Genomic DNA, 27,554 nt, shown 5'->3' with positions numbered 1-27,554 from the left:
GGGCGTGTCCTCTGCTCTCCTTCGGATCGGTGGAGTCTGCAGGCGCCCCATTTTCCCAAAGCCTGCCAATAGGAATCATCCAATCTCACTCCCCACTAATCAGTGCAGTGTAGGAGGCTTAAAACAGGTCTCCAGCCCCCAGACAGACGCCAGTTCTTCATTTGACTTTCCCTAGGAAGGATCTGCATTCTGAGCTTCTATTCAGCCAAGCTGTATATATTTTTTTCTAGAATTCTTCCAAGTCCGGTCTAGCATTTTGGTTAATTCTCCCAGCTCCAGTATTATTCTTCAAGTCCGGTCCAGCGTCCTGGTTAATTCTTCTGGCTTCACTATTATTCTTTAAATCCAGTCCAGTGTCCTGGTTAAGTATTCCGGCTCCAGTCTTCTTCTGTTATTCTTCATGTCCAGTCCAGTGTCCTGGTTAAGCTTCTTGGTTCCAGTATTCCTAATCAAGTTCTGTCCAGTGTCCAGATTGAGTCTTCCGGATCTAGTCCTTGTCTTCAAATCCAGTCTGGCTTCTTGGTCTCTCTCCAGCTGCAGTGCAACTCTTCAAAACTACTTGAACTAGCGTCAGGCCATTCTTCTGTCTCACTTATGCGCAAGACTTACATTCGCCTAGCTAGCTTCCAGTCTCCTGGCACCCAGTTGGATTCACAGGAAACCCAGGTCCTGACAGGTGTATTGCACTGGGAGGGGAATATTTGGCACAGGGGGAGAAGCCGGTAGATCACCAGTAAGTAAGTGTACAAAAAAGTAAATCACGTTGTCTGGTGTGTGCTCTCTATGCTGCTGCCGATGAGTGCTCCCACGCATTTTTTCATGTAAATAAGTGTTGAAACATTAATTATACTGTGTTATTCTGCTTACAGAATTGCTTAGTGTTCAATCACTATCGAGGGGCTTTTTCTTGAACTCCCTTTATATGTCAATATAATTTGATTTACCAGACTAAGGGTCTGATTCTGGTTGACTCGGTAAGCTGTGAAGATCGCAGCTTACCGAGTCCCTGAGTGCCCGCCCCGCCGACCCCTGATGCATCCCCTAACAACCATGCGAGGGGATGTGTTATGAAAACACATACCCTTGCGTGTGCCCGCAGCAGGAAAAATCATTTGATAGTCGGCAACCATCAAATGATTTTTTTCTTCGCTCGCAAATATAAGTCAGTGGAGACCTACTTATATTTGTGGGCTCCGGGACAAAGACTACCTTCCCAGCAGTCCTTTCGTGGGTCCAAGTTCCACCCCAAGGCCAGAGGTGCCTCCAATGCCAACAAAGGCACAAGAGGCAAATTTAGGAAGGCTAAAACCTCAGGCCACCAGGACCGTACAACTGCCGCAGCAGCTGCCAAGCCCGCTGCATGACGGGGTCCTCCCACCACGAGACATTCTCGAGTTGGGAGCCCGACTGTCACACTTCAGCCACGTGTGGGATGCCTCGTGCCTGACATCTTTGCAGGGGAGACATCTTTGCAGGGGATGGCGGAAGAGTCGCCATTCACCATCCCCCGCTAGCTGCCGCAAGGGGACGCGAGGACTAGAAGCGCGCGTGTCCCTTTACAATCGCCCCGGGTCCCCACCACCTTGCCGCACCCCTCCGGATTGCTTGCTAACCTATTCCCTATGTAGTGCAACTTAGCTGACTCAAACTCTCATCCAGTCTGTCTGAAAATATATAAGAACATAAAATTTGAACATCTTAGCACTGTTTGCAGAGGGACACTGACACTGTGATATATTAAAAGACATGCATATAATAAGAGCAATTCCAAGCATATAAGAATTGCAACAGTGAAAGCCTCTTTAATAATTACTAAACCCTAAAAATCCCTGTGGTTATATAACTGCTAGCTAAATTGCAACATACTAGCAGCAGAAAGTTGCAATTTATAATAAAGGCAAATTGAAGCCAAGAATTGTGAAATAAGCTGACACACACACACTCATCCTTTTCTTCTCATTTTAAATTTATTGTACACATTTTTTTTTCATTCTTTATCACACTTATCTATCTTTTAAATATTTCCCTCTGAGACAAGGTTATATAGTCTCCTTCTGATAAGAGACTTTTTATACTTAACAAAAATAAAAGTTAAATTTGATGAAAATAATTGATTCTCAGTGCACCCTGTAAGATACTTATTTTTCTTCGTGGGTGTTTAGGTCTAACTTTAAGTAGTGGGTAGCACCCCCTAGACTAACTTTAGGGAAGACTTGATCTCCCTATTTTTTTAAAATAACTGGGGGAGGAGAATCTAAATAATAAAAGGTACTGGTGCTGGAATTTCTCCTTTTTTTTTTTTTTGCTACCCTTCGGGCTGTCTACGGCCCGTGCATTTTTACGAAGGTAATGGCAGAAATTATGTCCCTTCTCAGGCTTCAAAGGGTAAATGTGGAAAAAGTGGGAGGGTCACCAGAAGTGGCCCAAGGGGCGCCTGAGTAAAGTTGTTTTGCTGGAGCTGCGGTCTCAGGACTTGGGAAGTCTGGCCCAAGAGAAGTGGTTACTGGAAAGAAAAGGGGTTTGAGACCACGCTCGCTAAAAAGGCATGCAACAGGTGTAGTTGAGAAGGGGGTGAGTGCTCGCGCTGATTACCTCTTGTGGCGAGGGGGCTGCTGGGCTGGAGTGGTCCAGACTCCCAGAAATACAATATGATCGCAGGTGGGTAGCCTAGCGCTCACCTCTTATGTTACCCAGTGGTGTAAGCGGCAGATATATGCAAAGAAAGGAAAAGAAACGTAATGTTCCTTTAAGAGGTTTATTGGTATACAAGGTGTAATAAAATATGCAATAAGTCACCGTGTAACCACCCAGGAGCTGCTTTTGGTGGTGATAATAGCAGGCTGGATGGCAAGGGAGGGCTGAGATATTGCTGTGGGAGTGGTACAGGGTATAGCACCTGTGATTATATCTCACAGGGAATTGGGTGGGTGGCGGGTGGGAGGCAGTGTTCGAGCCGTGCAGTATAGCAGAGTAGTTGGGGTTAGTCTGCTCAGGCTGTCACTATCCGCGGGGAGATGCAGGGGATATGGAGCATTAGTCACTGAAAACAGTGTCCGGTGAAAGCAGTCAGTACGTGAGGTCAAGGTGAGAGGGTGAGTGTCGCCGGGTGTTGGCGTCCCAAACCACCCGGTGATACACTACACTCTTACCCGATACCTGGTCTCTTGCGGTCCCTCGACGGAGATCTGTCTGCAGACTTGTGCGGGCGGGCGGCAGTGGTGACACACCGCTCTACGGCGTCTTCCGTCACTTCCGGGTTCAGCTGTTAAGCTTGCGCCCGGAGTGTCAGAGTCAGCCGGAGCTGTGTGGTCTCGACTCCTGCTATGGAGGAGACTTGAAGATGGTGATGTGTCCAAGTGTCTGTGTCTATGTCCAACGCGTTTCGGCCGCTGACGGCCTTTTTCAAGGATACAATAGTACATACATGGAGTGGGTTAAATAGGGCAGTGGGTCACGCCTCCAAAGTTTTGATAGGTGGATTCAGTATTCACTCAGGTGCGTAGTGACGTCATCGTGAGTGGGTGTGTCTGTCAATCACTGCTAGAGTGAAAGACTGTCTTTGCTAAGTATTTCATGAGGACCAGGGTATATGCTGAACGGGTCTGATACAGGGAATCAGCAGTAATTAACCTAGGTGTCCATTGTGAAAATCGATATTCAGGTCATTTGGTTGTAGGGTTTTTAGAGTAAAAATCCAGTATAACTCTCTTCTGTTCAATGATTCCACATGATCTCCCCCCCTCCAGTTGATATTGGGTGATTCTATGGCCTGGAATGTAAGACCTTTCGGATTTGAACCATGGGATTCAAGAAAGTGTAATGAAACGCTGTGTTTTCTGTAACCAATTTTAATGTTTCGGATATGTTCATAAAGTCTGTTTTTAAGGGGTCTGATTGTCCTCCCCACATATTCCAAACCACAGGGGCATCTCAGAAGGTAGACAACCCCTTTGGTTTCACATGACAGATGTTGTGAGAGTTTGAATGTCTCTTTAGTGGTGCTAGAAGTCCAGCTGTCAGTGCCTTTGGTCGTTAGTCTGGTAAGGTTTTTACAGCCAGCACATTTGCCGCAAAAATAGAATCCCTTACTGTCTGTCAATCTTGTTTGTATGAGTTCTTTTGGTTTGATGTGGTTTTTAACCAGTTTTTGCCTCAAATCCGGGGCTTTCCTAAAGACTAGTCTAGGTTTGTCTGTCAGGTATGTCTGTAACTGATGGTCCTGTCCCAGAATATGCCAATGTTTTTGTAAAATATTTCTGAGTTGTCTAGAGGACTGATTGTATTGTGTAATAAATGTGATTTCTTGTTGTTCTGTCTGTACTCCTGGTGGTTTGGTTGTCAGTGTCTCACTTCTGTCCATGTTTTCTACCTCCTTATATGCTAAGTCAACTATGTCATTGGTATATTTTTTCTCTAGGAACTGATCCCTCAGTTGATGTGCTTGTGTCTCAAAGTCTTGTGTTCTAGAGCAGTTCCGCTTAATGCGGCGGAACTGCCCTTTGGGTATCCCATCTAACCAGGGCCTATGGTGTCCACTAGTGTACAGTATAAAACTGTTGACATCTACATTTTTACGGTAGGTTTTAGTATGTATTGTGCCGGATTCGATAAAGATTTCGAGGTCGAGGAATTGTACTGATTGTTTACTTATTTGTGTGGTGAATTGTATGTTCCTATCATTACAGTTAAGATAGTTCATGAAGGATGTCAGTGAGTCTTTGGTGCCTTTCCAGATGAATATGCAATCATCAATGTAACGCCGCCATAGGATCAAATTTGACGCCCAGCTACGGTCACCCCAAATATAGTCCTCCTCCCACTTCCCCATGAACAGATTCGCATAGCTGGGCGCCACTTTTGATCCCATGGCGGTCCCGGTCGTCTGAAGATAGAAGGTGCCGTTAAACCAGGTGTAATTATGGTGTAGGATGAAATTGATGGAGTCTATAATGAACTGTATCTGTTCTTTTTCTAATTGTTGTGTCTGTTCCAGAAAGTGTCGGGTGCTCTGTATTCCGTCATTGTGTTTGATGATAGTGTAGAGAGAGGTGACGTCACTGGTTGCCAACCAGTAATCGTCTTGCCATTCTATTGTCTGCAGGATGTTAATTATATCAGTGGTGTCTTTGAGGTGAGATGGGAGGCTTTTGACTATGTTTTGTAAGAAGGTGTCTGTGTATTGTGCCAGATTGGAGGAGATGGAGTCAATGCCGGATATGATGGGTCTGCCAGGTGGGTTATGTATGTCTTTATGTATTTTAGGTAAGTAATAAAAAACAGGTATTTTTGGGTGTTGAGTTTTGAGATAACTGTGTTCTGATTTATTAAGAATGCCCGTGTCTGCGCCATTTTGTAGTAGAGTGTCCAGTTTTTTGTTGAAGTCAGAGGTGGGGTCCCCTGGTAATATCCTATATGTGTTAGTGTCCCCCAGTAATCTCAAGGATTCCTGGATGTAATCTGTCTGATTGAGGACTACAATCCCACCCCCTTTATCCGCTGGTTTGATAATGAGGTTGTTGTTGGTTTCTAGTTCTTTCAATGCTTTAATTTCCTTATTGGTGATGTTGTTATGTGGGTGATGTTTGCCATGTTTGATGGTGAGTTTGTCCAGATCTGCAGTAACCAGAGTCTCAAATGTCTTTATGTGGTGGCTTTTGACGTGAACAGGATTGAATGTAGATTTAGGTCTAAGGCTGGTATGTTGATATTTGGGAGGGGTGTCTTGGTTATTTCGGATGATAGGGCTTGACATAAAGTATTTTTTCAAGCATAATTTACGTGTAAATGACTGTAGATCGCAGTATGTGATGAATTTATCGGGTTTTTTTGTAGGAGCGAATTTCAGACCTTTGGATAACAATGATTCTTGGTCTTTGGAGAGTGTGATGTCACTGAGGTTAAATATTTGGGTTTGTGGTGGTCCTGTTGTTAGTGTGTCTTGAGTGATTCTGTTTGTTTCTTTGGTTTTTTTGGTGTCCCCTCCTCTACATCCTCTTCTAGGTCTATGTGTCTTTTTTTGCTCAAGTTGCAAGTGATTGTGGTTGGGAGGCAAGCCTTTCGGCCTGCCTCTGTATCTAAAAAATTGTCCGCCCATGAGTTTTCTGCTGTATTGTTGGTGGAGACTATGTTTGTTGTATTGATATCTGAGGTTGTTGTGATCTGTGCAGTTGTCACTGCTGTGGCTGTGTTGAGGTCTGTGTCGTAATGTCTTTGTGTAGTGACCCAACCTTGATCAAAGGAGAGTCTGGCAAGGTCGTTATAGTTGTATTCTTCCTCAATTTCATGAATTGAGAAAGATGTGTTGGAGATGGTGTCAGAGGACTGTTCTGAATCAAGTTCAATGTTCTGATTGTTCTGGTCCGATATGTGTTCTGTATTTGTGCTATGTACCAAAGACATGTGTTGTTGGTATGTCAATCCAGTATTTTTGTACAGAGCCGGTTTGTTAGTCTTGAATGCCTGAGTCCTTTGTAAAAGGGTTTTACGTTTGTTAAGTATGTGTCCCACGTTCTGTGGATTTTTAGGTTTTAGTGGAGATTTAGTAGTTTTTGGTTTGAGGTCTCTATGTATTTTCTTTACCTTGATGGTTATGATGTCATTCTCTTGTTTAGTCAGTCGAGTTTCAGAGATTTTCTCTATGTCGCCATAACCTGGTTCCTTAGTGAAAGGTTTAATTAGTGTGTGGGTGTCCTCAATTTGTTGTGTCAGATTTGATAAGTCATGGTCATGTCGCTCAACCAGTAATTTAATTAATTCTAGAGAACATGTGTGTAAAAGATTGTCCCATTTTTGTTGGAATTGTAGGTCGTCAGAATAGTGTGTCGACTTTTTCTTAATGCGTAGGCCTTTTGGGACTATGTCATGTGCTAAGTACCAATTCAGGAAATGTCTGTCCCACCATATTTTTGTCTCTTTCTGTATTAATTTTTCAAGGTGTCTGTAATTGCTACAAAAGTCAGATGGTGGTATAGTTTTACCTATATTGTCGATATTGATTGCTTCTATTTCTGCCCTTTGAACCCTGGAATCCCTTATGTCAAGAATACCCATGTATGTGGTAAAGAGCTGCTGAGCACAGTTGGACTGAAAGTACAGTTGAGAAGGGGGTGAGTGCTCGCGCTGATTACCTCTTGTGGCGAGGGGGCTGCTGGGCTGGAGTGGTCCAGACTCCCAGAAATACAATATGATCGCAGGTGGGTAGCCTAGCGCTCACCTCTTATGTTACCCAGTGGTGTAAGCGGCAGATATATGCAAAGAAAGGAAAAGAAACGTAATGTTCCTTTAAGAGGTTTATTGGTATACAAGGTGTAATAAAATATGCAATAAGTCACCGTGTAACCACCCAGGAGCTGCTTTTGGTGGTGATAATAGCAGGCTGGATGGCAAGGGAGGGCTGAGATATTGCTGTGGGAGTGGTACAGGGTATAGCACCTGTGATTATATCTCACAGGGAATTGGGTGGGTGGCGGGTGGGAGGCAGTGTTCGAGCCGTGCAGTATAGCAGAGTAGTTGGGGTTAGTCTGCTCAGGCTGTCACTATCCGCGGGGAGATGCAGGGGATATGGAGCATTAGTCACTGAAAACAGTGTCCGGTGAAAGCAGTCAGTACGTGAGGTCAAGGTGAGAGGGTGAGTGTCGCCGGGTGTTGGCGTCCCAAACCACCCGGTGATACACTACACTCTTACCCGATACCTGGTCTCTTGCGGTCCCTCGACGGAGATCTGTCTGCAGACTTGTGCGGGCGGGCGGCAGTGGTGACACACCGCTCTACGGCGTCTTCCGTCACTTCCGGGTTCAGCTGTTAAGCTTGCGCCCGGAGTGTCAGAGTCAGCCGGAGCTGTGTGGTCTCGACTCCTGCTATGGAGGAGACTTGAAGATGGTGATGTGTCCAAGTGTCTGTGTCTATGTCCAACGCGTTTCGGCCGCTGACGGCCTTTTTCAAGGATACAATAGTACATACATGGAGTGGGTTAAATAGGGCAGTGGGTCACGCCTCCAAAGTTTTGATAGGTGGATTCAGTATTCACTCAGGTGCGTAGTGACGTCATCGTGAGTGGGTGTGTCTGTCAATCACTGCTAGAGTGAAAGACTGTCTTTGCTAAGTATTTCATGAGGACCAGGGTATATGCTGAACGGGTCTGATACAGGGAATCAGCAGTAATTAACCTAGGTGTCCATTGTGAAAATCGATATTCAGGCCATTTGGTTGTAGGGTTTTTAGAGTAAAAATCCAGTATAACTCTCTTCTGTTCAATGATTCCACATGATCTCCCCCCCTCCAGTTTATATTGGGTGATTCTATGGCCTGGAATGTAAGACCTTTCGGATTTGAACCATGGGATTCAAGAAAGTGTAATGAAAAGCTGTGTTTTCTGTAACCAATTTTAATGTTTCGGATATGTTCATAAAGTCTGTTTTTAAGGGGTCTGATTGTCCTCCCCACATATTCCAAACCACAGGGGCATCTCAGAAGGTAGACAACCCCTTTGGTTTCACATGACAGATGTTGTGAGAGTTTGAATGTCTCTTTAGTGGTGCTAGAAGTCCAGCTGTCAGTGCCTTTGGTCGTTAGTCTGGTAAGGTTTTTACAGCCAGCACATTTGCCGCAAACAGGTGTAATTAAAACATTTATTTTTAGGGAAAATCACATATAAAACTGTATAATAAAATATCAATAAAAGAAATTGGAATTATCACAGATAAATATAGAGAGCAGGGATATTCACCCTCAGTCCGGGTAGGGAAGTGTCCTGTATCCGTTCCTATGTTGCCTCCAGGTAAGCGTCCTGTATAAGGATATCGATTATGGGGATGTTGGTTGGGAGAAGTTGCTATCTCCAAACCAGGAAGCTCCTGATGTTGGGAGGTGCTCTACCTGGTGGGCTTGATGTTGTTGCCACTTGGGTTCCTTATGGAGGAGGATGTTAATCTCCTAACCAGGGAGCTCCTGTTGGTACGAGGTGCTCTACCTGGTGGGCTTGGTGTTGTTGCCACTTGAATTCCTTGTAGGGAGGATGTCTATCTCCTGACCAGGGAGCTCCTGATGGTGCATGTTAATTGGGAGACTGCTGTTATTAGACCATTATCTATTGCTTTGTATATTGCTGAGAATAGGAGACAAAAGTAAATTTTCCTATACCTTCTAATTTGTAAAACGGATATCCGGAAACGGACCTGTATAGAAATGTATGTATTTTCTTATTTTTCTACGCTTTATAGCACTCGTTTTACAAATTAGAAGGTATAGGAAAATTTAGTTTTGTCTCCTATTCTCAGCAATAGATAATGGTCTAATAACATCAGTCTCCCAATTAACATGCAACAGGTGCAAATTGTTTCCCCTCCCATTGAGGGTATATAACCCTGACAGTGAACATCATAGTTATCACCTTGAAAAAGCTTACAGCGAAACGCGTTGGTGAAGGGGAGCAGGGATACCCTTACTTTGCAGACATCCCACGCACCCAATACCCTGTAACAGGACCAGCCTCCAGAACCTCCTTCCTTTCAGGAACTAAGCGGCAATACCATCAAGCCCACCAGGTAGAGCACCTCGCACCATCAGGAGCTCCCTGGTCAGGAGATAGACATCCTCCCTACAAGGAATTCAAGTGGCAACAACACCAAGCCCACCAGGTAGAGCACCTCGTACCAACAGGAGCTCCCTGGTTAGTAGATTAACATCCTCCATAAGGAACCCAAGTGGCAACAACATCAAGCCCACCAGGCAGAGCACCTCCCAACATCAGGAGCTCCCTGGTTTGGAGATAGCAACTTCTCCCAACCAACATCCCCATAATCGATATCCTTATACAGGACGCTTACCTGGAGGCAACATAGGAACGGATACAGGACACTTCCCTAACCGGACTGAGGGTGAATATCCCTGCTCTCTATATTTATCTGTGATAATTCCAATTTCTTTTATTGATATTTTATTATACAGTTTTATATGTGATTTTCCCTAAAAATAAATGTTTTAATTACACCTGTTGCATGCCTTTTTAGCGAGCGCGGTCTCAAACCCCATTTCTTTTCAAAGGGTAAATGTAATACCTTACCTAGACGACCTGCTGATCAAGGCAGGATCGGAAGAGGACTTGAGAAGTGCAATCAATCTCACCATGCAGCTTCTGAGAGACCACGGGTGGATATTGAATTTGACAAAATCCTCGTTGATCCCGAGCCAAAGAATGGTGTTCCTGGGCATGATTCTGGACACGATGGAACAGAAGGTGTTCCTGCCGGTGGAAAAGGCCACAGCAATCCAGCAACTGATCAGGGAAGTCCCAGTACACTTTCGCCTCCAATTGTTGGGCAAAATGGTGGCTTTGTTCAAAGCTATACAATATGCCCGATTTCACTCCAGAACATTCCAGCTGAAAGTGGTCGGGGTCCCTTCTGCAAATGCACAGAAAGATTTCTCTGTCAACATAGACCAAGCTTTCTCTGCAGTGGTGGCTCGCTTTGCCCAATCTCTTGGCCGGTCGGTGCTTCCAGGTCCAGGATTGGCTTCTGGGGACCACAGATGCCAATCTACGAGGTTGGGGAGCCGTGATACAGGGAGTCCGTCTCCAGGGCAGATGGTCTCAATTGGAGTCCAGGTTGCACATGAACAAGCTGGAATTGAGGGCAATTTACTATGCTCTGTTGCAGGCGGCTCCAATGTCACAGGGCAGAACGGTGCAAGTCCAGTCGGACAATGCAATCACGATTGCATATATCAACCGCCAAGGAGGGACGAAGAGCATGCCTTGCATGAGAGAAACGACCAAGATCTTCTCCTGGGCAGAGCACCATGTGAAGGCCCTGTCGGCGATCTTCATACCGGGAGTCGACAACTGGGAGGCGGACTTCCTAAGTCGTCACGACCTCCACCCTGGGGAGTGGGGGTTACACCCACAAGTGTTCAGTGCCATTGTGGATCTGTGGGGGCTCCCTCAGATCGACCTCATGGCTGAATCACAAGGTAGACAGGTACTGTGCTCGGACCAGGGATCCAGGGACAGTAGCTGTGGATGCCCTGACTTGTTCATGGGATTGTGGGCTGGTGTACCTGTTTCCACTGCTCCCATTACTGGCGCGGGTGCTAAAGCGGATTCGGCATCAAAGAGCAGAAGCCATCCTTGTGGCATCAGATTGGCCTCGAAGGGCCTGGTATGGGGACATTCAGGCCATGCAAGTGGAAGACCTGTGGCGTCTACCTCTAAGAAAAGACCTCCTCCAAGGACAGTTCGTCTATCAGGACTTACCGTGGCTGCGTTTAACGGCCTGGAGGCTGAGCAGCAGATCTTAGGCCACAAAGGACTACATCCTTCGGTCATTACCACCATGACAAAAGCCAGAAAGCCAGTTACAGTTTCCCACTACCATCAAAGATGGCGAAAGTATGTGGCCTGGTGCGAGCAGAAAAGTTTACCACCAGCGGTGTTTCATCTGGACAGTTTGTTGAGATTTCTTCTGGCTGGTTTGGAACTGGGACTCCGTTTGGGTTCCTTAATGGTCCAGATTTCGGCTCTGTCCGTCTTCTTTCAAAAGAAGCTGGCTACCTTGCCTGAGGTACAGACTTTTCTACAAGGGGTCCTGATGATTCAGCCCCCTTTTGTACCGCCCACTGCACCTTGGGACTTGGACGTGGTTCTGCAGTCCTCTTGGTTTGATCCGTTGGAGGAGTCGGATTTATAACATCTGACATGGAAGACTGCTGGCCTTAGCATGAGCCAGGCGGGTATCTGAGCTTGGAGCATTGTCATGTAAGAGCACTTACCTGGTGTTTCATGAGGATCGGGCAGAACTCAGGGCGAGACCACAATTCCTACCGAAGGTTGTGTCGGCGTTCCACCTCAACCAACCTATTATGTCCCCTTCAAGCTCGGCACATCCGGATGTACCTCCTTTCTTGGATGTGGTTCACACTCTGAGTGTATGTCAAGCGCACGGCTAGAATCGGAAAGACGGATAGTCTCTTTGTGCTTTACGACGCGCAGAGGAAGGGCTCTCCGCGGACTATAGCATGTTGGATATGCTGTATGATCCAACAGGCATATGCAAACGCGGGTTTACCCTTCCACCATCATTGAAGGCTCATTCAACCAGATCAGTAGGGACTTCTTGGGCGGCTGCCCGTGGGGTCTTGGCCCTGCAGCTTTGCAGGGCCGCAACATAGTCGGGTCATCACACATTTGTAAGATATTACAGACTTGACACCCTGGCCTGGGAGGATTCCCAGTTCGGACAAGCGATTCTACAGCAGACTCCGCACATACCTGCCCGTTCTGGTAGCTTTGGGACCTCCCCATAGTAGTGAACCCAGTATCCCATTGGACGGTAGAGAAAATAGGATTTTGGGTACCTACCGGTAAATCCTTTTCTCGTAGTCCATATGGGATACTGGGAGCCCGCCTCTGTGCGGCATTCCTGCTGTAACATTGTTCCTTACAATGTTAGGGTTTGTGGTCAATTATGACTTTCTTTAACAGTTATTGGTGACATCAGAAGTTGTTATGATTCACCTCTTTTCTTATTTTTTGTGTTTGGTTTGGGTGTGCTGTGAGAATCTCACCACGTTATTTGTTCACATACCTCCACACATAGCTCTCTTTCGGCACAGTTTTTCATTAACTGACTAGTGGAGGGAGATAGAGGGGAGGAACCAGTGCACCCACACTGAAAGTTTTGATGTGCCTGTCTCTCCTGCGGAGGAACTCTATCCCATAGTAGTGAGCCCAGTATCCCATATGGACTACGAAAAAAGGATTTACCGGTAGGTACCCAAAATCCTATTTTCATTGATGTATCTTGCATTTATGTTGTACATATACATCAAACACATGAAATAAACACAAATATATTTTATTTGTGCATTAAACAAGGTTTCAAAACATGAAACAAAGTTTGTGTACAATCTCAGGCATTGAATGTAAATGCCAAGCAATCATTGTCTTGCACATACAGTATATAGTGCCAGTTGGATACGGTTCGTTTTATCGAATGACATTAGGTCGAATGTCATTTGGTCGACCCCACTAGGTCGAATGTGTAAAAAGGTCGACATGGGTTTATGTCGAACTTCCGACTATGTCGACTGCCATTAGGTCGACTGGGGTTAGGTCGAATTGCTCTTTTTGGGGTTTTTTTGGCCGAAATGTCAACAGTGTCGACATGGACACTGTTGACATAGTGAATCGGACCCTCGCATCGCTCGCAATGCTTCGGGCACGGTGGCTCGCTTCGCTCGCCACAGCTTTAATAACCTCCTCCATGCCCTAGTGGATGGTAGGGCATGAACCACCGCCTGTCGGCACATGTCGGCACCAAAAAAAACCCAAAAAGAGCAATTCGACCAAACCCCAGTCGACCTAATGGCAGTCGACATAGTCGGAAGTTCGACATAAACCCATGTCGACCTTTTTACACATTCGACCTAGTGGGGTCGACCAAATGACATTCGACCTAATGTCATTCGATAAAACGACCGTATCCCGTGCCAGTTACATATCATTACCTCAGTAGTGCTGTTACAGATGTCCCCAGTAAGTTTTTAGCAAAAAAATAAAATATTTTGTGCACTTTCTGGAATGTATGGTTTTCGGAATAATTTCGATAACGGATATTCGGATACGGGATACTCAACCTGTATCTTGTTTTAATATTCCACAAAAAAAAAATTCCCCTGTTCTTCTAAATCTATTTTTCTGGACGAAAATCCATTTCACATATAAATACACAGGATCCCTGTTTGTTTGTTTTTTCATTAGTGTCTTTAATTTCTCATTGATATTAAGCACAACTTATTAGGTGCTTACTACAAGGAAAGCCTTAATACCCTGACATGGTTGTGGCTGTACTTAGGACAGAAAGATAGCATTGTTTTTAGTATATCTGTCATTAAGTATTCTTGAACCACAATATTATCATACAGTATACAATATTATAGGATTGAAAGGTAATATAAGATAGGTATGAAAACTACTTTCCAATGTATGTATCAACATTTGATATTATTGTGTGATGTTTACTTCTTTTAGGGACTTACCTCTCCTGCGTTACTTGGTCCTGGTGACATTAGACCGTTAAAAAAGCCAGAACAGGAATTTAGCACCTGTAAGTACTACTGACATGTTTTATCTACATTGTAAATTATATTATACTAGTTACCAACCCATGAAAATGATAGAACAACAGAACAGTAATGTCAGTGCCGACAGCTGTGCGTGCCCAAAAGGAGTAATACTTGAATTGTTTCGCCAGGCACCGTGAAGTGTCTGCTGGTGCGCACACAACTTGAAATCCTTTACATGCTCAAGGGCTGTGGCCTAATTATAAAGTGTGACCTAATTATAAGGGGTGTGGTCTAGCAGAAAAACAATTACCTTACACCTTATTTTTCAACCTGCATGATCACACATTGGTTACCGCAGGAATGGTCATTGTCCTCCCATGCTCGTTGTCCTCTCACGCTTAGGTTGGCTGGCTAAAGGCCACACAGTGACATAGAAACAGTTACCCAGTAGGCCTCACAGATCACCCCCCAAACAATGACAGACTACTTAAATCAATATACACTGTTTAACCAAAATGAATATTATACATTATGCCACACACCATAATGCCCACTTCACATTATAATGCACACCGTAATGCCCATTATACATTATACCTACCGCACACCGTAATGCCTACTGTTGCACGCCGCCGTCCGGGATTCACTGCGCCCGGACGGACGGCGGATGCGGCACTGAGTGACGCGGCTGGGGACGTTGCCAGGCAGCGTCCCAAACCTCACTCTGAGACTGGGCGTCGGGCATTGCCAGACGTCAGTCAGGCGGCGCGGACGCCGCTTATAGCTCTTTGCCCTGCAACATTTAGCTTGTTTATTTTCCGGTCCCCTTGGCTTCTTGTCCTGGTCCTTGCAGATCTGCCTCCAGTGATTCCTTCTTTCCCAGCCTTCCGTGGAGTTTCCTATCGGGGTCCTGCTTCGGCCTGAGCCTGCGTCTGGCCCACAGCCTCCATCTTCCCGTGGGTCACATAAGTGCTCCAGTGGAGCCCTGGTCTCATCTTTCCTTGTCCCATGGCCCTCCGTGGCTTTGCCCCTCCGTGGGCTTATTGTTATCTTCCATCTGTTTTTGTACCCCTTTTTCCCTCCAGGATCTTTCTCCCATTCTTGTCTTTATTAGAGTATTTTAGGCAGGAATTGTCCCCTTCCTCCAGATCCCTGTTTTGGGGAGTCGCCGTCCCTGTGGCGTGTCTAGCTGGGGACTCCTCTCTGTCTAGTTGTGTCTGCGACTAGGTCGCAATCCCGTTTTGGCCAGGTGCCGGCAGTCAGGGGTCATTTCCCAGTTAGGCCCGGTAGTCAGTTTCTCCTCTTGGGCTACCCCTTGGCGATCGTTTACCCCTTGTCAATACCTAAGACCTAGCTGCATTGGGGTCGGAGCGGGCCTTAACCTGCTCCTTTGGACGTGGCGGCCACAGGCGAAGCCTAGCTCTGCAGGGGTTTGCCATCTGCCTCGGGGACTCAACAGAGTTAGTGTAGGATCCGCTGTGGCCGTCCTAACCGGCGGTCCCGGCTACGGGCTCACGCCTGATTTCCAGCCTTCAGTATCCGACAGTTGCTTCCTGTGCCCTAGAGGGCAGCGTAACACCTACTTCACATTATACTGCACACAGTAATAGCCATTACACATTATAAACTGCACACCCTTATGCCCATTACTTATTATACCACATGCCATAATTCCCGTTACACATTATGTGACACACCATAATTCCTATTATATATACATATTATACCACATTCTGTAAGTGCCGCTTACATACATGCTAGTTGCCAGGTGCTACGTGCCCAATGGCAGGAGCTTTATGCTTGCTGCCACAGGGGTTTCATGCTTGTTACCATGGGCTGATTACATGCCTGTTCCCTGGGGAGGGGGATGATTACATGCTTGTTGCTGGGGGGGGGGGGGGGGGGGGGTTGGGGTTTACATTCTCATTGTCCAGGGGGTATAACATGCTTGTTCCGGAGAGGGTTTTCATGCTCTTTGCCCAGGAGGGGGTTATGCTGTGTACACACGGTGAGATTTGACATTAGATTTTTACTTGCGATCCTGATGCGCGCTCCCGTGCCAGCCCAAATCGGAACCCAGATAGACAGGGCAGCAATGACTATATAGTGCAAATCTAATGCAGATTGTATGAACAGTACAAAGATAGCTAAGATTGCATAGCACTCGAATCTTAAGTCGAATAGCAAGGGAATCTCATGGTGTGTACACACCATTACATGCTTGTTGCGGGGGGGATAACATGCTTATTACCAAAGGGGGATTACATGCTCGCTGCCCAGGGGGTTATAGGTACACTGCACGCCCTTCGCTAAGAACCACCCCAAAATCTGCTGCAGTTACATACAGTACTGCTCACCAGTCACCAACATACAGCACAGTTCCAACGGAGAATGAGCAGCCTCCCCAAAGACAACGGAAGCACATTAGTCCTGTCGGGGCCCGTCTTAGTGCACTGTGCAGCAGCTTGCTGCATAATGTCTGAGTGATGCTTACAGTCTGAGGACAGAATTGGACTGTGATCGTCCACAGACAGCGTCCAGTCTCCCGTCCCCCGGCTGGCCCATCCCCTCCCGGCAGCACTGTCCCTGAGTGACTCTCTGATGACAGTCTCAATTTGTGTACATACGTCGATTTTACTTTAGATTTGATTTCCCCTATTCCACCCCCTTTCAAATTGGCCTTTGCTTTCACATACGAACTGCACTTTTGCATTCAATATCGATTTCGATATTGACTTTGATTTACATTCAAGGTACAGTGTACACATTCAATTTACTGGATCGAATTCGATATTTCCTTGCCTGCACAGTCTATTTTTCTTTTTGATCTAGAGAAAATGGGAGCATGCATCAAATCGAATGCGGATCAAAAGAGTCTTAAAAACCATTTGATTCGATGTTGCAAAATCAAATCGAATAACTGTCAAAATTGAAGCGTGTGTAACCCTCTTGTCTTCAGGCTTTCCTCGTTTGTGCCATTTGGCCTGGCTGCACTGTGACTGCACAAGCATAGGTGGGGGCAGCCAGCGTGTGAGCTGGATACAGTGAGGACTGTCCTCCAGCGGTAATTAAACAGACCGACGAGTCGTGTGGCGCCCTGTGCAGTTGCACTGCTCATCCCCCTGTAAAAGCGACCCTGTACATACCATATACCTATCATTCCCACACACCTCTTATAAACTATATACTTGTCACCCCCTTTATATAGCATATACTTATCACCCATACACCCCCTTATATACTATATATCTTTCACACCTCTTATATACTATATATACCCAGCACCTCTTACACACACACTTTATTCCTATCACCCTGTCACACCCCTTATATACCCTATAGCAGTGGTCGCCAACCCGTCGCTCAGGAGCGACCGGTAGCTTGCGGCAGCGATTCGGGTGGCTCGACCACTGCCATCCGTCTCTTCCTTCCTCCCTCAATCCCCGGCACTAGTTCCGAGGGGAGGGGAGGAGAGTGCATTCCGCGTCTCTCATTCCCCTCAGTGTGTATCCCTGTGACTGGGCCGCCATCAGCCAATCAGAGCTTGCGGGCCGGCAGCCAATCAGAAGCTGGCTCGCGAGCTTTGATTTGCAATGTGCCTAAGAAGAGGAGACGCAGCGGCGAGACCCATGTGTGTGATCCAGCATCGGGATGATGAGAGGGCGCCAGGTGATGAGAGGGCGCCCGCAATGCCCGTGGGGGCATTGCGGGCACTGTGGGGGAACTGCGGGGCATTTCTGGCACTGTGGGGGCATTGCTGGCACTGTGGGGGCATACCTTTTTCTGGCACTGTGGGGGCATACCTGGCTCTGTGGGGCATACCTGTTTCTGGCATTGTGGGGGCATACCAAGCACCATGGGGTCATACCTGGCACTGTGGGGGTATTCCTGTTTCTGGCTCTGTGGGGGCATACCTGACACCGTGGGAGCATATGTGTATATGGTACAACTGGGGGCATATGTGTATCACACCCCCATTTTCATTGGACTGCACCAATTTTGCATGTTGCTGCACCAATTTTTTGCACGCCTACGGCGCACGCACACGGTGCGGTATGTAGCGTAAATGTGTTCGGGGCATTACAGTGTGTGGTATAATGTGTAAAGGGCATTATTTGGTTATTCGGCCGATTTTTTTTTTTTTTTTTAGTAGCTCTTTGGGTGGTTTATTTTGCCACAAGTAGCTTACACCCCAAAAAAGGTTGGAGACCACTGCCCTATACTATATACCTATCAGCCCCTACAGTATTAGAAGTTCATGAACTTACTTTATGAACTTACTTACAATTTGGGGGCTTTTGGTGTGGCTGGGGATTGTTCTTCCAGGATGTGATACAGTTGTACTCATAAGTTTACATACCCTAGCATAATTTGTGATTTTCTGGCCATTTGTCAGAGAATATGAATGATAACATGATAACGTACAAACTTTTCTTTCACTCATGGTTAGTGGTTGGGCGAAGCCATTTATTGTCATAACTGTGTTTACTCTTTTTAAATCATAATGACAACAGAAACTACCCAAATGACCCTGATCAAAAGTTTACATACCCCAGTTCCCCTTAATACCATGTATTGCCCCCTTAAACATCAATGACAGCTTGAAGTCTTTTGTGGTAGTTGTGGATGAGGCTCTTAATTTTCAAAGATGGTAAAGCTGCCCATTCTTCTTGGCTAAAAGCCTCCAGTTCCTGTAAATTCTTGGGCTGTCTTGCATGAACTGCACGTTTGAGATCTCCCCAGAGTGGCTCAATGATTTTGAGGTCAGGAGACTGAGATGGCCACTCCAGAACCTTCACTTTATTCTTCTGTAGCCAATGACAGGACGACTTGGCCTTGTGTTTTGGATTGTCATGTTGGAACGTCCAAGAATGTCGCATGTGCAGCTTCTGGGCTGATGAGTGCAAATTTTCCTCCAGTATTTTGTGATAACATGCTGCATTCATCTTGCCATCAATTTTGACCAAGTTTCTAGTGCCTTTACAAGGAAAAATAAATTGAAAACTGCACTTTTTGAGGAAGGAATTCACACAATTAATACAACCAATTTATTAAAATAAATTAAAATACATAAAAAAAAAATCACATTTAAATAAATAATTGTGGTACATAGTACACCTCCATTGTACCTATAATTAACATATAAATGGCGCTAGCCTTGGAAAATTACCCCTTTGGTTGAATGAATATATGGATCCTGTTCCTATTTGGACTCCAAATGGGCAAAGTTATTTGGGGGGGGAGGGGACGTGAGAGTTTGGTGAACTCACATATCCAGGATATCTGCCCCTGCTCTGTACTGTGGTGGGAAGTGGTCCCCGTGAGAACGATGCGCTGTCCTTGCTTGTAATGCTTGTAAAACCCCAATTGGTCCACTTTTTCGGTCCTGGTTCAGGTATCCTTGTGTAAAGTTGGACTTTGTTCCACAATCACACAAGGAAGGAGAGGTTGGGGGTGCTGTAGCCTGACACGTTTTGCTGGGTAGCTCCCAGCTTTTTCAAAGGTGACTTTACTTTGGAGGGCTCTCCATATTTATACCTAGGGTTACCACCTAGTCCCTTTAATTCCGGACACATATTAATTACACAGGTTCTGTGGCTGGCAGACTTCAAGACTCCACTTCACCTGATTTTAAACTGCCACAGAACCTGTGTAATTAACATGTGTCCGGAATTAAAGGGACTAGGTGGTAACCCTATTTATACCATTGGCCAATATGGCTTCCTAATTGCACCAGCTGTTTTTTGTTTGTTCATATATACTTAATTGCTCTAAAAATTTCATTTATTTGCTCATTGAGCACTATATATTCATAACTTTTTTATAGCTTAAAAATATAGCAAAAAAAACTTAAAATCTTAAAGAACAGAAGGCAGACATTTAGATTATTAAACATATCATTTAGGAAAACCCAGTCACGTGACTTCATTGTTATTGTCACATGAGCTCCATAATTAACACGATACTCAATTCACACAGTCATTGCACACATATATTGTATATTTATGTCCCTAGCTTGCAATGACTATTTCAATTGAGTATATTGTTAATCACGGAGGTCATGTGACAATAATAAGAATTTTTTGCTATATGTGTATGGTATAAAAAGGTTGTGAATATATAGTGCTCAAACATGCAAATAAATGACATTTTTAGAGCAATTAAGTTTATACAGTATGAACAAACAAAAAACAGCTGGTGCAATTAGGAAGCCATATTGGCCCATGGTATAAATATGGAGAGCCCTCCAAAGTAAAGTCACCTTTGAAAAAGCTGGGAGATACCCAGCAAAATGTGCCAGGCTACAGCACCCCCACCGGTTCTTGTGTATTATCACGGCACCCACTACGTTCTTTTCTTAGCTTGGTATTCTGCGTAGTGAAATCGCATCGCATGTCACTTTTTCGTAGCATGCAATGCGATATCACTAGTTAATTCTCCCTGTAGCTCCCTGTACAATTCTCGCATCGCATCGTATCGCATAACCTAACACATTACATTACAATTGTATGCGATTGGATGCGATTTTAACTTTGTCTATATGTGTCATGTAAAATACCTTTTCATACCCGCATATGTGAGAGAAGACCCAGAGTGATATGTGTGTATATGTATGTGTAAAATATCTTTTTATACATCCATTATCCACGTCGTCCCGAAGCGTGGCGAGCGTCTGCATTACGCGTCCTCCCTACCTATTCATACTCCCACTATCCACGTAAGAGTGGAGTTGATTTTATATAGTGTGGCGAGCCACCGAGCCCGAAGCGTGGCGAGCGGAGGCGGATTACTTTACATGTATTCCGCGTTCCCTCGCGGCAGGCTCGGTGGCTCGCACACACTATATAATATCAACTACACACCGACGTGGATAGTGGGGGTATGAATAGGTCGGTAGGACGCGTAACGTGGACCCTCGCAGGGCTCGGTGCGCTCACCACGCTTTGGGATGACGTGGATAACGTGGATAACGGGGTTGTTTTCTGGACACATTCACACCAGCGATATCAATCATCTGACACAATAATGACGACGTGTGTCTAATTTAGTAAAGAATTAATGATTAAAGAGCATATTAATATCAATAAAGACAATAATCAAAAACAAAAATGACAATGATAGGAGTCAATAAGAACAATAACGATAGGAGTGAAATAAGAACAATAACAATGATAGGTATCAAATAAGAATAGTAACGAATGAGAAGACTCTTAATAACGACATTTAATGAATTTTTTTAAAAATATAAAAGAACAGTCAGGGCATGTAGGATTCTTTCAAACGGCTTATCGGCAGCCAAACATTTGCGCCATATAAATTCTAGTAAATAAGACTCTAAATGATGGCGTGCTGTTCCCCGTTGCTGCTTGTTCCGCCATTTTGCGGACCCCCAAAGACGTTCAATTGTTTGTGTGTGCACACCAGTTTCGGGGTCAACAAAATTATATTTGTGGTTTACACGGGCATGATTGTATCCAACTCCTCTGTGCTATATGCCCGCCAACAATCGCTGTAAATGGTCGTTCCAGGCTCGATGTTATTATTAATGGCGGCCATAAGAGTGCTGGCGTCCTGTTTTGGCACAATGGTGATGAAGCACTGGCCAGATTCACGTGCGATGCCTCCAAACACCCATTGCTGCGGTAAAACGCAGCCGACATTGCTTTGCCTTTTAACGAACAGACTTTCATCTGTCTCGACGATCTGTCCCGGGCCACCAATACGGCGCTGCGGCTGTGCCATCAAGTCCATGGTACAGGTCTCCTGCATTTATGCGTTGTACAGCACCACAGTCTTATTGGACATTAGTAATTAAGAAATTAGTGGAAATGACAGTAAAAATAACTAGAAATCACAGGAAAACCACGAGCTCTAAAATACACTTCTTGTCTCCACAGAAAATCACCTCAGAGTGAATTTCTGACAAGATCTGACAGGGGGCGGGAAGGGTAAAATCACATTGCATGCTACTATAACGTAATGCGATGTGATTTCACTAAGTTAACGGACATAAGAAACTGGGCACCGTGATATTACACAAGTACACCTCTCCTTCCTCGTGTGATTGTGGAACAAACTCCAACTTTCCACAAAGATACCTGAACCAGGACCCAAAAAGTGGACCTTTGCTACCAATTGGGGTTTTACAAGCATTACAAGCAAGGACAGCGCATTGTTCTCACGTGGGACCACTTTCCACCACAGTAAGGAGCAGGGGCAGATATCCCAGATATGTGAGTTCACCAAACTGTCTGTCGTCCCCCCCCCCCCCAATAAATTTGCCCATTTGGATTCCAAATAGGAACAGGATCCATATATGAAGGACTAGTGGGGTGCTTTCCCACAATACCCCATTCAAACAAAGGGGCAATTTTCCAAGGCTTGCACCATTTATATGCTATTTATAGGTACTACAGTATGTACCACAATTATTCATTTAAATGTGATTTTTAATGTATTTTAATTTATTCTAATAAATTGGTTGTAATTATTGTGTGAATTCCTTCCTCAAAAAGCGAAGTTTTCAATTTATTTTTCCCTTGTTTTGCATCCCAGGGGCTGACTACCCCTAGACTAAAACTGCTGCTAGATTTGAAATAAGCCCTAAACAGCGCCTGGTCATTACCTTAGTGGTAATATACATTGGTTTTTCTAATGCCTTTGTAGCTCACACATCCCCAAAACATCAGCGATCCACCTCCGTGTTTCAGAGTAGGAATGGTGTACCTTTCATCATAGGCCTTGTTGACTCCTCTCCAAATGTAACGCTTATGGTTGTGACCAAAAAGTTTTGGTCTCATCACTCCAAATGACTTTGTTGCAGAAGTTTTGAGGCTTGTCTCTGTGCTGTTTGTAGTATTGTAAGCAGGATGCTTTGTGGCATTTGCGTAGTAATAGCATTCTTCTGGCGACTCGACCATGCAGTCCATTTCTCCTTCATCCAAGGGAACACTGAAGTCACAACGCTGGGGATATAGTGGTGCATTGGAGGAGTCGGCACTTTAAGAAATTGAAGTGTGGCATGGCTCCTCCCCCTTATCCTCCCCTCAGACCTCAGTCTTAGTTAAGTGCCCGGAGGAGTCGGATCCCTGGGCTAGGGCTCCTCTTATAGGGGCTCTATAATGTTTAATTTTTTTAATTTTTATTTAATGAAGTGTGTCAGGCAGCCAGAGGACCCTGCTGGCTGCCTGCTCCGTGGGATGCCCTCCGGTGGGGTCAGCGCGGCACCGCTTGCGGCACACGCATCTGACCCTGGTCACCAGTGCATCAGTGCTGGGGACCCGCCGCAGCCGCCCGCGACCAGCGTTACGGGTCCAGGACCGCGTCACCCGCCGGAGGTACAGGGGCTAATCCAGGGGTGACGGCTGGACCAGAGTGAGCGCTGGTCAAGCTTGGATGGCAGAGGTCACGCAGCGTGGCTGTTCACAGCGCGCGCTGAGCGGGTCGTTGGAGGGGGCGGAGCTTCCCCTCTCTGCTACACGGAGGCGCCATCTTACAGCCCACGCTGCCTCTCCTGCTGTTGCACCTCAACGGATCTCCTGAACAGGGCATCAGAGCGCTGCTCCTCTTCCTCATCAGCCGGTTCACTGCGCTGGGTGAGTGACAGGGTATCCTGCTTGGATCCCCTTTGGAGAGATATCCTTTACTGTGGGCTTAATTCGGGGACGGCGGGCTCCACTCCCCCTATTACCTTCTTTCTCTCCCTCACTGCTACCTAATCTTGTGTGTGTGACCGGCTGAGTGCTGTGAGTTTGGTAGTGCTTGCAATGGCAAAAAGTACTTCAAAGGCGTCTCAAAAACTGTTTGTCTGCACCCAGTGCACTCAGCAGTTTACTCAGCACATTAAGGGTGTAACCCTGTGCAAGGATTGTTATGAGAGGGATGAAGCAGACAAGGCCCCGTCTCCTCTCCTCAATGTGGATGTGGTCACTAGTGTTTTATCCACTGTGGCAGCAGAACTGGCTGCGTCCCGCAGGGACAGGGAGGTTTTACACCCCCATCTAGCTTCTATGGGTTCAGCTGAGCCTTCCTGGGCCAGGGACCTTATCAGCTCAGTGGATTCTTTGGTAAGAGCTACTACCTCTCAACCCGTAAGCATTCCTCCCCCACCTAAAAAAAGGAGTATTCCCTTGCTTTTAAGGGGGGATTCCTCTGGGGACGAACAGGAGGATCCCTTGGGGGATGTGGATGTGCAGGATGATCACCTCCCTCAGGCTGATGGTGAGGATGACGAGATAATAGAAGGATCTCAGGTCCTTATTCAGGCTGTTAAGTTCACTTTGAATGTAACTGAACCAGAACTGCCGGCTTTTGTCCCTATTTTTGTCCGCCCTCCTAAGACGGTGCTGTGTTTCCCAGAATCTGTGGAGTTAGACAAACCTTTATTGGATGTTTGGAAATCTCCAGAGAAAAAGTTTCAATTATCAAAACGGTTTAAAACTACTTATCCCTTTGCACCAGAGGCAAGGGCTAAGTGGGAAAATCCTCCCTTGGCTGACGCGTCCGTGTCAAAGCTTTCAAAAAAAGCAGCACTCCCTATACCAGGGGCTGTTGCGCTAAAAGACGCTCCTGATAGGCATCTAGAAGCGGGGTTAAAACATATCTTTACCACCGCTGGAGTCACCTTACGCCCTGTTTTAGCCATTTCTTGGGTTAGCAGGGCCATGGAAACTTAGGCTGAGGAATTAGCTAAAGGCATAGAGGAACAAAGGCCCATGGAAGACCTGGCTTTGCTGGCGACTAATATGCGCGAATCTGCCGCGTACATAGGAGAAGCCACCAGAGATTCAGCGGCTTTGGTCGCTAGAGTTTCTGCCTTGTCCATCACAGCTAGGCGTTCCTTGTGGCTGAAATCATGGCAGGCGGAGGCAGACATAAAAAAGGCTGTAGAAGGTCTGCCTTTTACAGGTGATGTACTATTTGGTTCTGAGCTGGAAAAGCTGATTGCTCGGGCCACGGGGGGCAAGTCCACCTTCTTGCCCACCTCAGCTCCACCTCCTAAAAAGCCTTATCAAGGCCCCTCCTTCCGTTCCTTTCGAGGAGCACCAAAGTTTAGAGGGAAACCTAGAGGTGCCTGTGCCTCTTCCCGAGGCAGAGGGTTTGGAGGCGCGGCCACTACTTCAACCGCAGGAGCCGCCGCACTGACTCTAAGCAACCAGAAAAGCTCACAGCATGACTGTCTCCCATCTTATCTGGGGGATCCCAGAGTGGGGGGATGGTTGCGGGATTTTCAACAACACTGGATTATGTCATGTACAGACCAATGGGTTCTGTCAGTTGTGACAGAGGGTTACAAGCTGGAGTTTGCTTGCAGACCTCCACTTCAGTTTTTCACAACGGGTCTCCCTCAAGTCGAAAAGGACTGATTACTACTGATACAGGCCATTCAAAAACTTTTGTCAGCTCGGGTCATAATACCGGTCCCGGCAGCCAACCGCACAGAAGGCTTTTATTCTCCTCTTTTTCTGGTACCAAAGCCAGTTGGGACTGTGCGCCCAATTTTGAATTAAAAAACATTGAACAGGTTCATAACCTACCACAAGTTCAAGATGGAATCGCTAAGATCCCTAGTGGCCGGTCTGGAACCAATGGAATTTTTGGCCTCTCTAGATATAAAAGATGCCTATTTACATGTCCCAATACACGAAAATCACCAACAGTTCCTTTGCTTTGCTATCAATGAAGATCACTTCCAGTTTCGGGCAATGCTCTTTAGCCTGGCCTCCGCGCCTCTTCACAAAAATCATGGTGTGATGATATCCTTACTACACAAGAAGGGGGTAAATGTTATCCCGTACTTAGACGATCTTTTGATCAAGGGACCGTCCAAGGAGGTACTTCTTCAGAGCATTCATGTTTGTTGTCAAGTGTTGCTACAACATGGGTGGGTTCTGAATTACAAAAAGTCCCAGCTGACTCCGTCCCGACGGATTCTTTTCTTGGGTCTTATCATGGACACGTCTCTACAGAAAATCTTCCTTCCATTGGACAAGATTATTTCTCTTCAGTATTTGGCCAGACAGGTTCTCATTCCTCACAGAGTGTCAGTACATCTGTGCATTCGCTTGTTAGGCAAAATGGTCACCTCCTTCGAGGCACTTCCCTTTGGCTGCTTTCATTCCCGGACATTCCAACTAGATCTGCTGAAACAGTGGTCCGGTTCGCATGTGCACATGCACAGGCGAATTATCCTGTCGCCATGCAGTCCTCTTTCTCTGCAATGGTGGCTCCATACACCAAATCTGTTGGAGGGCTGCCGTTTCGGTGTCTGGGAATGGACCATAGTCACACGGACTCAGCCTCAGGGGCTGGGGTGCTGTGGTGATGGAACATCACTTCCAAGGGCCTTGGTCTCCACTCCCGATAAACATCCTGGAGCTTCGGGCGATTCGTCTGGCCTTACTCAAGGCGGACCTTCTACTGGGGGAAGAGCTGTAAGGATCCAATCGGACAATGCCACGGCTGTGGCATATGTCAACCGCCAAGGCGGGACCCGCAGTCGCAAAGCTATGCAGGAAGTCTGCCCAATTCTCCAGTGGGCGGAACATCAGGCCTTGGCCTTCTCAGCTGTGTTCATACCAGGGGTGGACAACTGGGAGGCGTATTACTTAAGCCGCCAGGATGTCCACCCGGTGGAATGGGCCCTACACCCGGAGGTCTTCTCTCAGATTGTCCACCGTTGGGGGATGCCCCTTATAGACATGATGGCATCAAAGCACAACTGCAAAGTGCCCCGGTATTGCTCCAGGTCACGGGACCCAGCGGCGGTGGCAACGGATGCCTTAACCGCGGCTTGGGATTACTCTCTAATTTACATATTCCCACTGTTTTCGTTGCTGCCACGTGTACTCAAACGGATCAAGAGGGAATCAGCAACAGTCAAATGGATGGCACCGAATTGCCCTCGTCGTCCGTGGTACGCCGATCTTCAGAGGCTCCTGATAGACCGGCCTTGGCAGCTTCCTCCAAGGGACGATCTTCTTCTGCAGGGGCCATTCGTCTACCAAGGCTTACAGCGGCTGCGTTTCACGGCGTGGCTATTGAAGCCGCGCTGTTAAGCAGACGTGGTATTCCAAAATCGGTCATTCTAATGATGCTCAGAGCTCGGAAGGAGGTCACTTCACATCACTACTACCGAATTTGGAAGGCTTATGTGGCGTGCTGTGAACGCCATAAATTACCCACATCTGATTCATACAGGTGGGGTTTAAGGCGGGCCTCCGGCTTGGCTTGCTTAAAGTACAAGTGTCAGCCCTGTCGATATTTTTTCATCGAAGCTTGGCAGTCATTCCAGAGGTCCAGACTTTCTTTAATGGAGTCCTCAGGCTCCAGCCACCTGTTCGGGCTCCAGAGGAGCCTTGGAATTTGCCTCTGGTGCTTGTCAGACTCACTATTCGTTCTGTATGCTACTGCCAAGAGGGGCTGGCCAGCCTCCAAACAAAATCTGGCAAGATGGATTTACCTTACCATACAGCAAGCATATGTGCAGGTGG

At 46.3% G+C, this 27,554-nt stretch overlaps 1 protein-coding gene across 1 annotated transcript in view; it reads left to right on the top strand.

The window, feature by feature from the left end:
* DNAAF6 (dynein axonemal assembly factor 6) overlaps positions 1-27,554 on the top strand; it is a 53,762-nt gene that overhangs the window by 5,464 nt on the left and 20,744 nt on the right. Inside the window, exon 3 of the mRNA XM_083159064.1 lies at positions 14,027-14,102. Within this exon, the coding sequence (XP_083015190.1) occupies positions 14,027-14,102 (76 nt within the window). The remainder of the gene's footprint in view (positions 1-14,026; positions 14,103-27,554) is intronic.

This window comes from Crinia signifera, chromosome 9, assembly GCF_055691185.1.
Source record: "Crinia signifera chromosome 9, ASM5569118v1, whole genome shotgun sequence".
Lineage (NCBI taxonomy): Eukaryota > Metazoa > Chordata > Amphibia > Anura > Myobatrachidae > Crinia > Crinia signifera.
The sequence above is the reverse complement of the archived record's forward strand: the minus strand, read 5'-3'. Positions and strand labels throughout refer to the sequence as shown.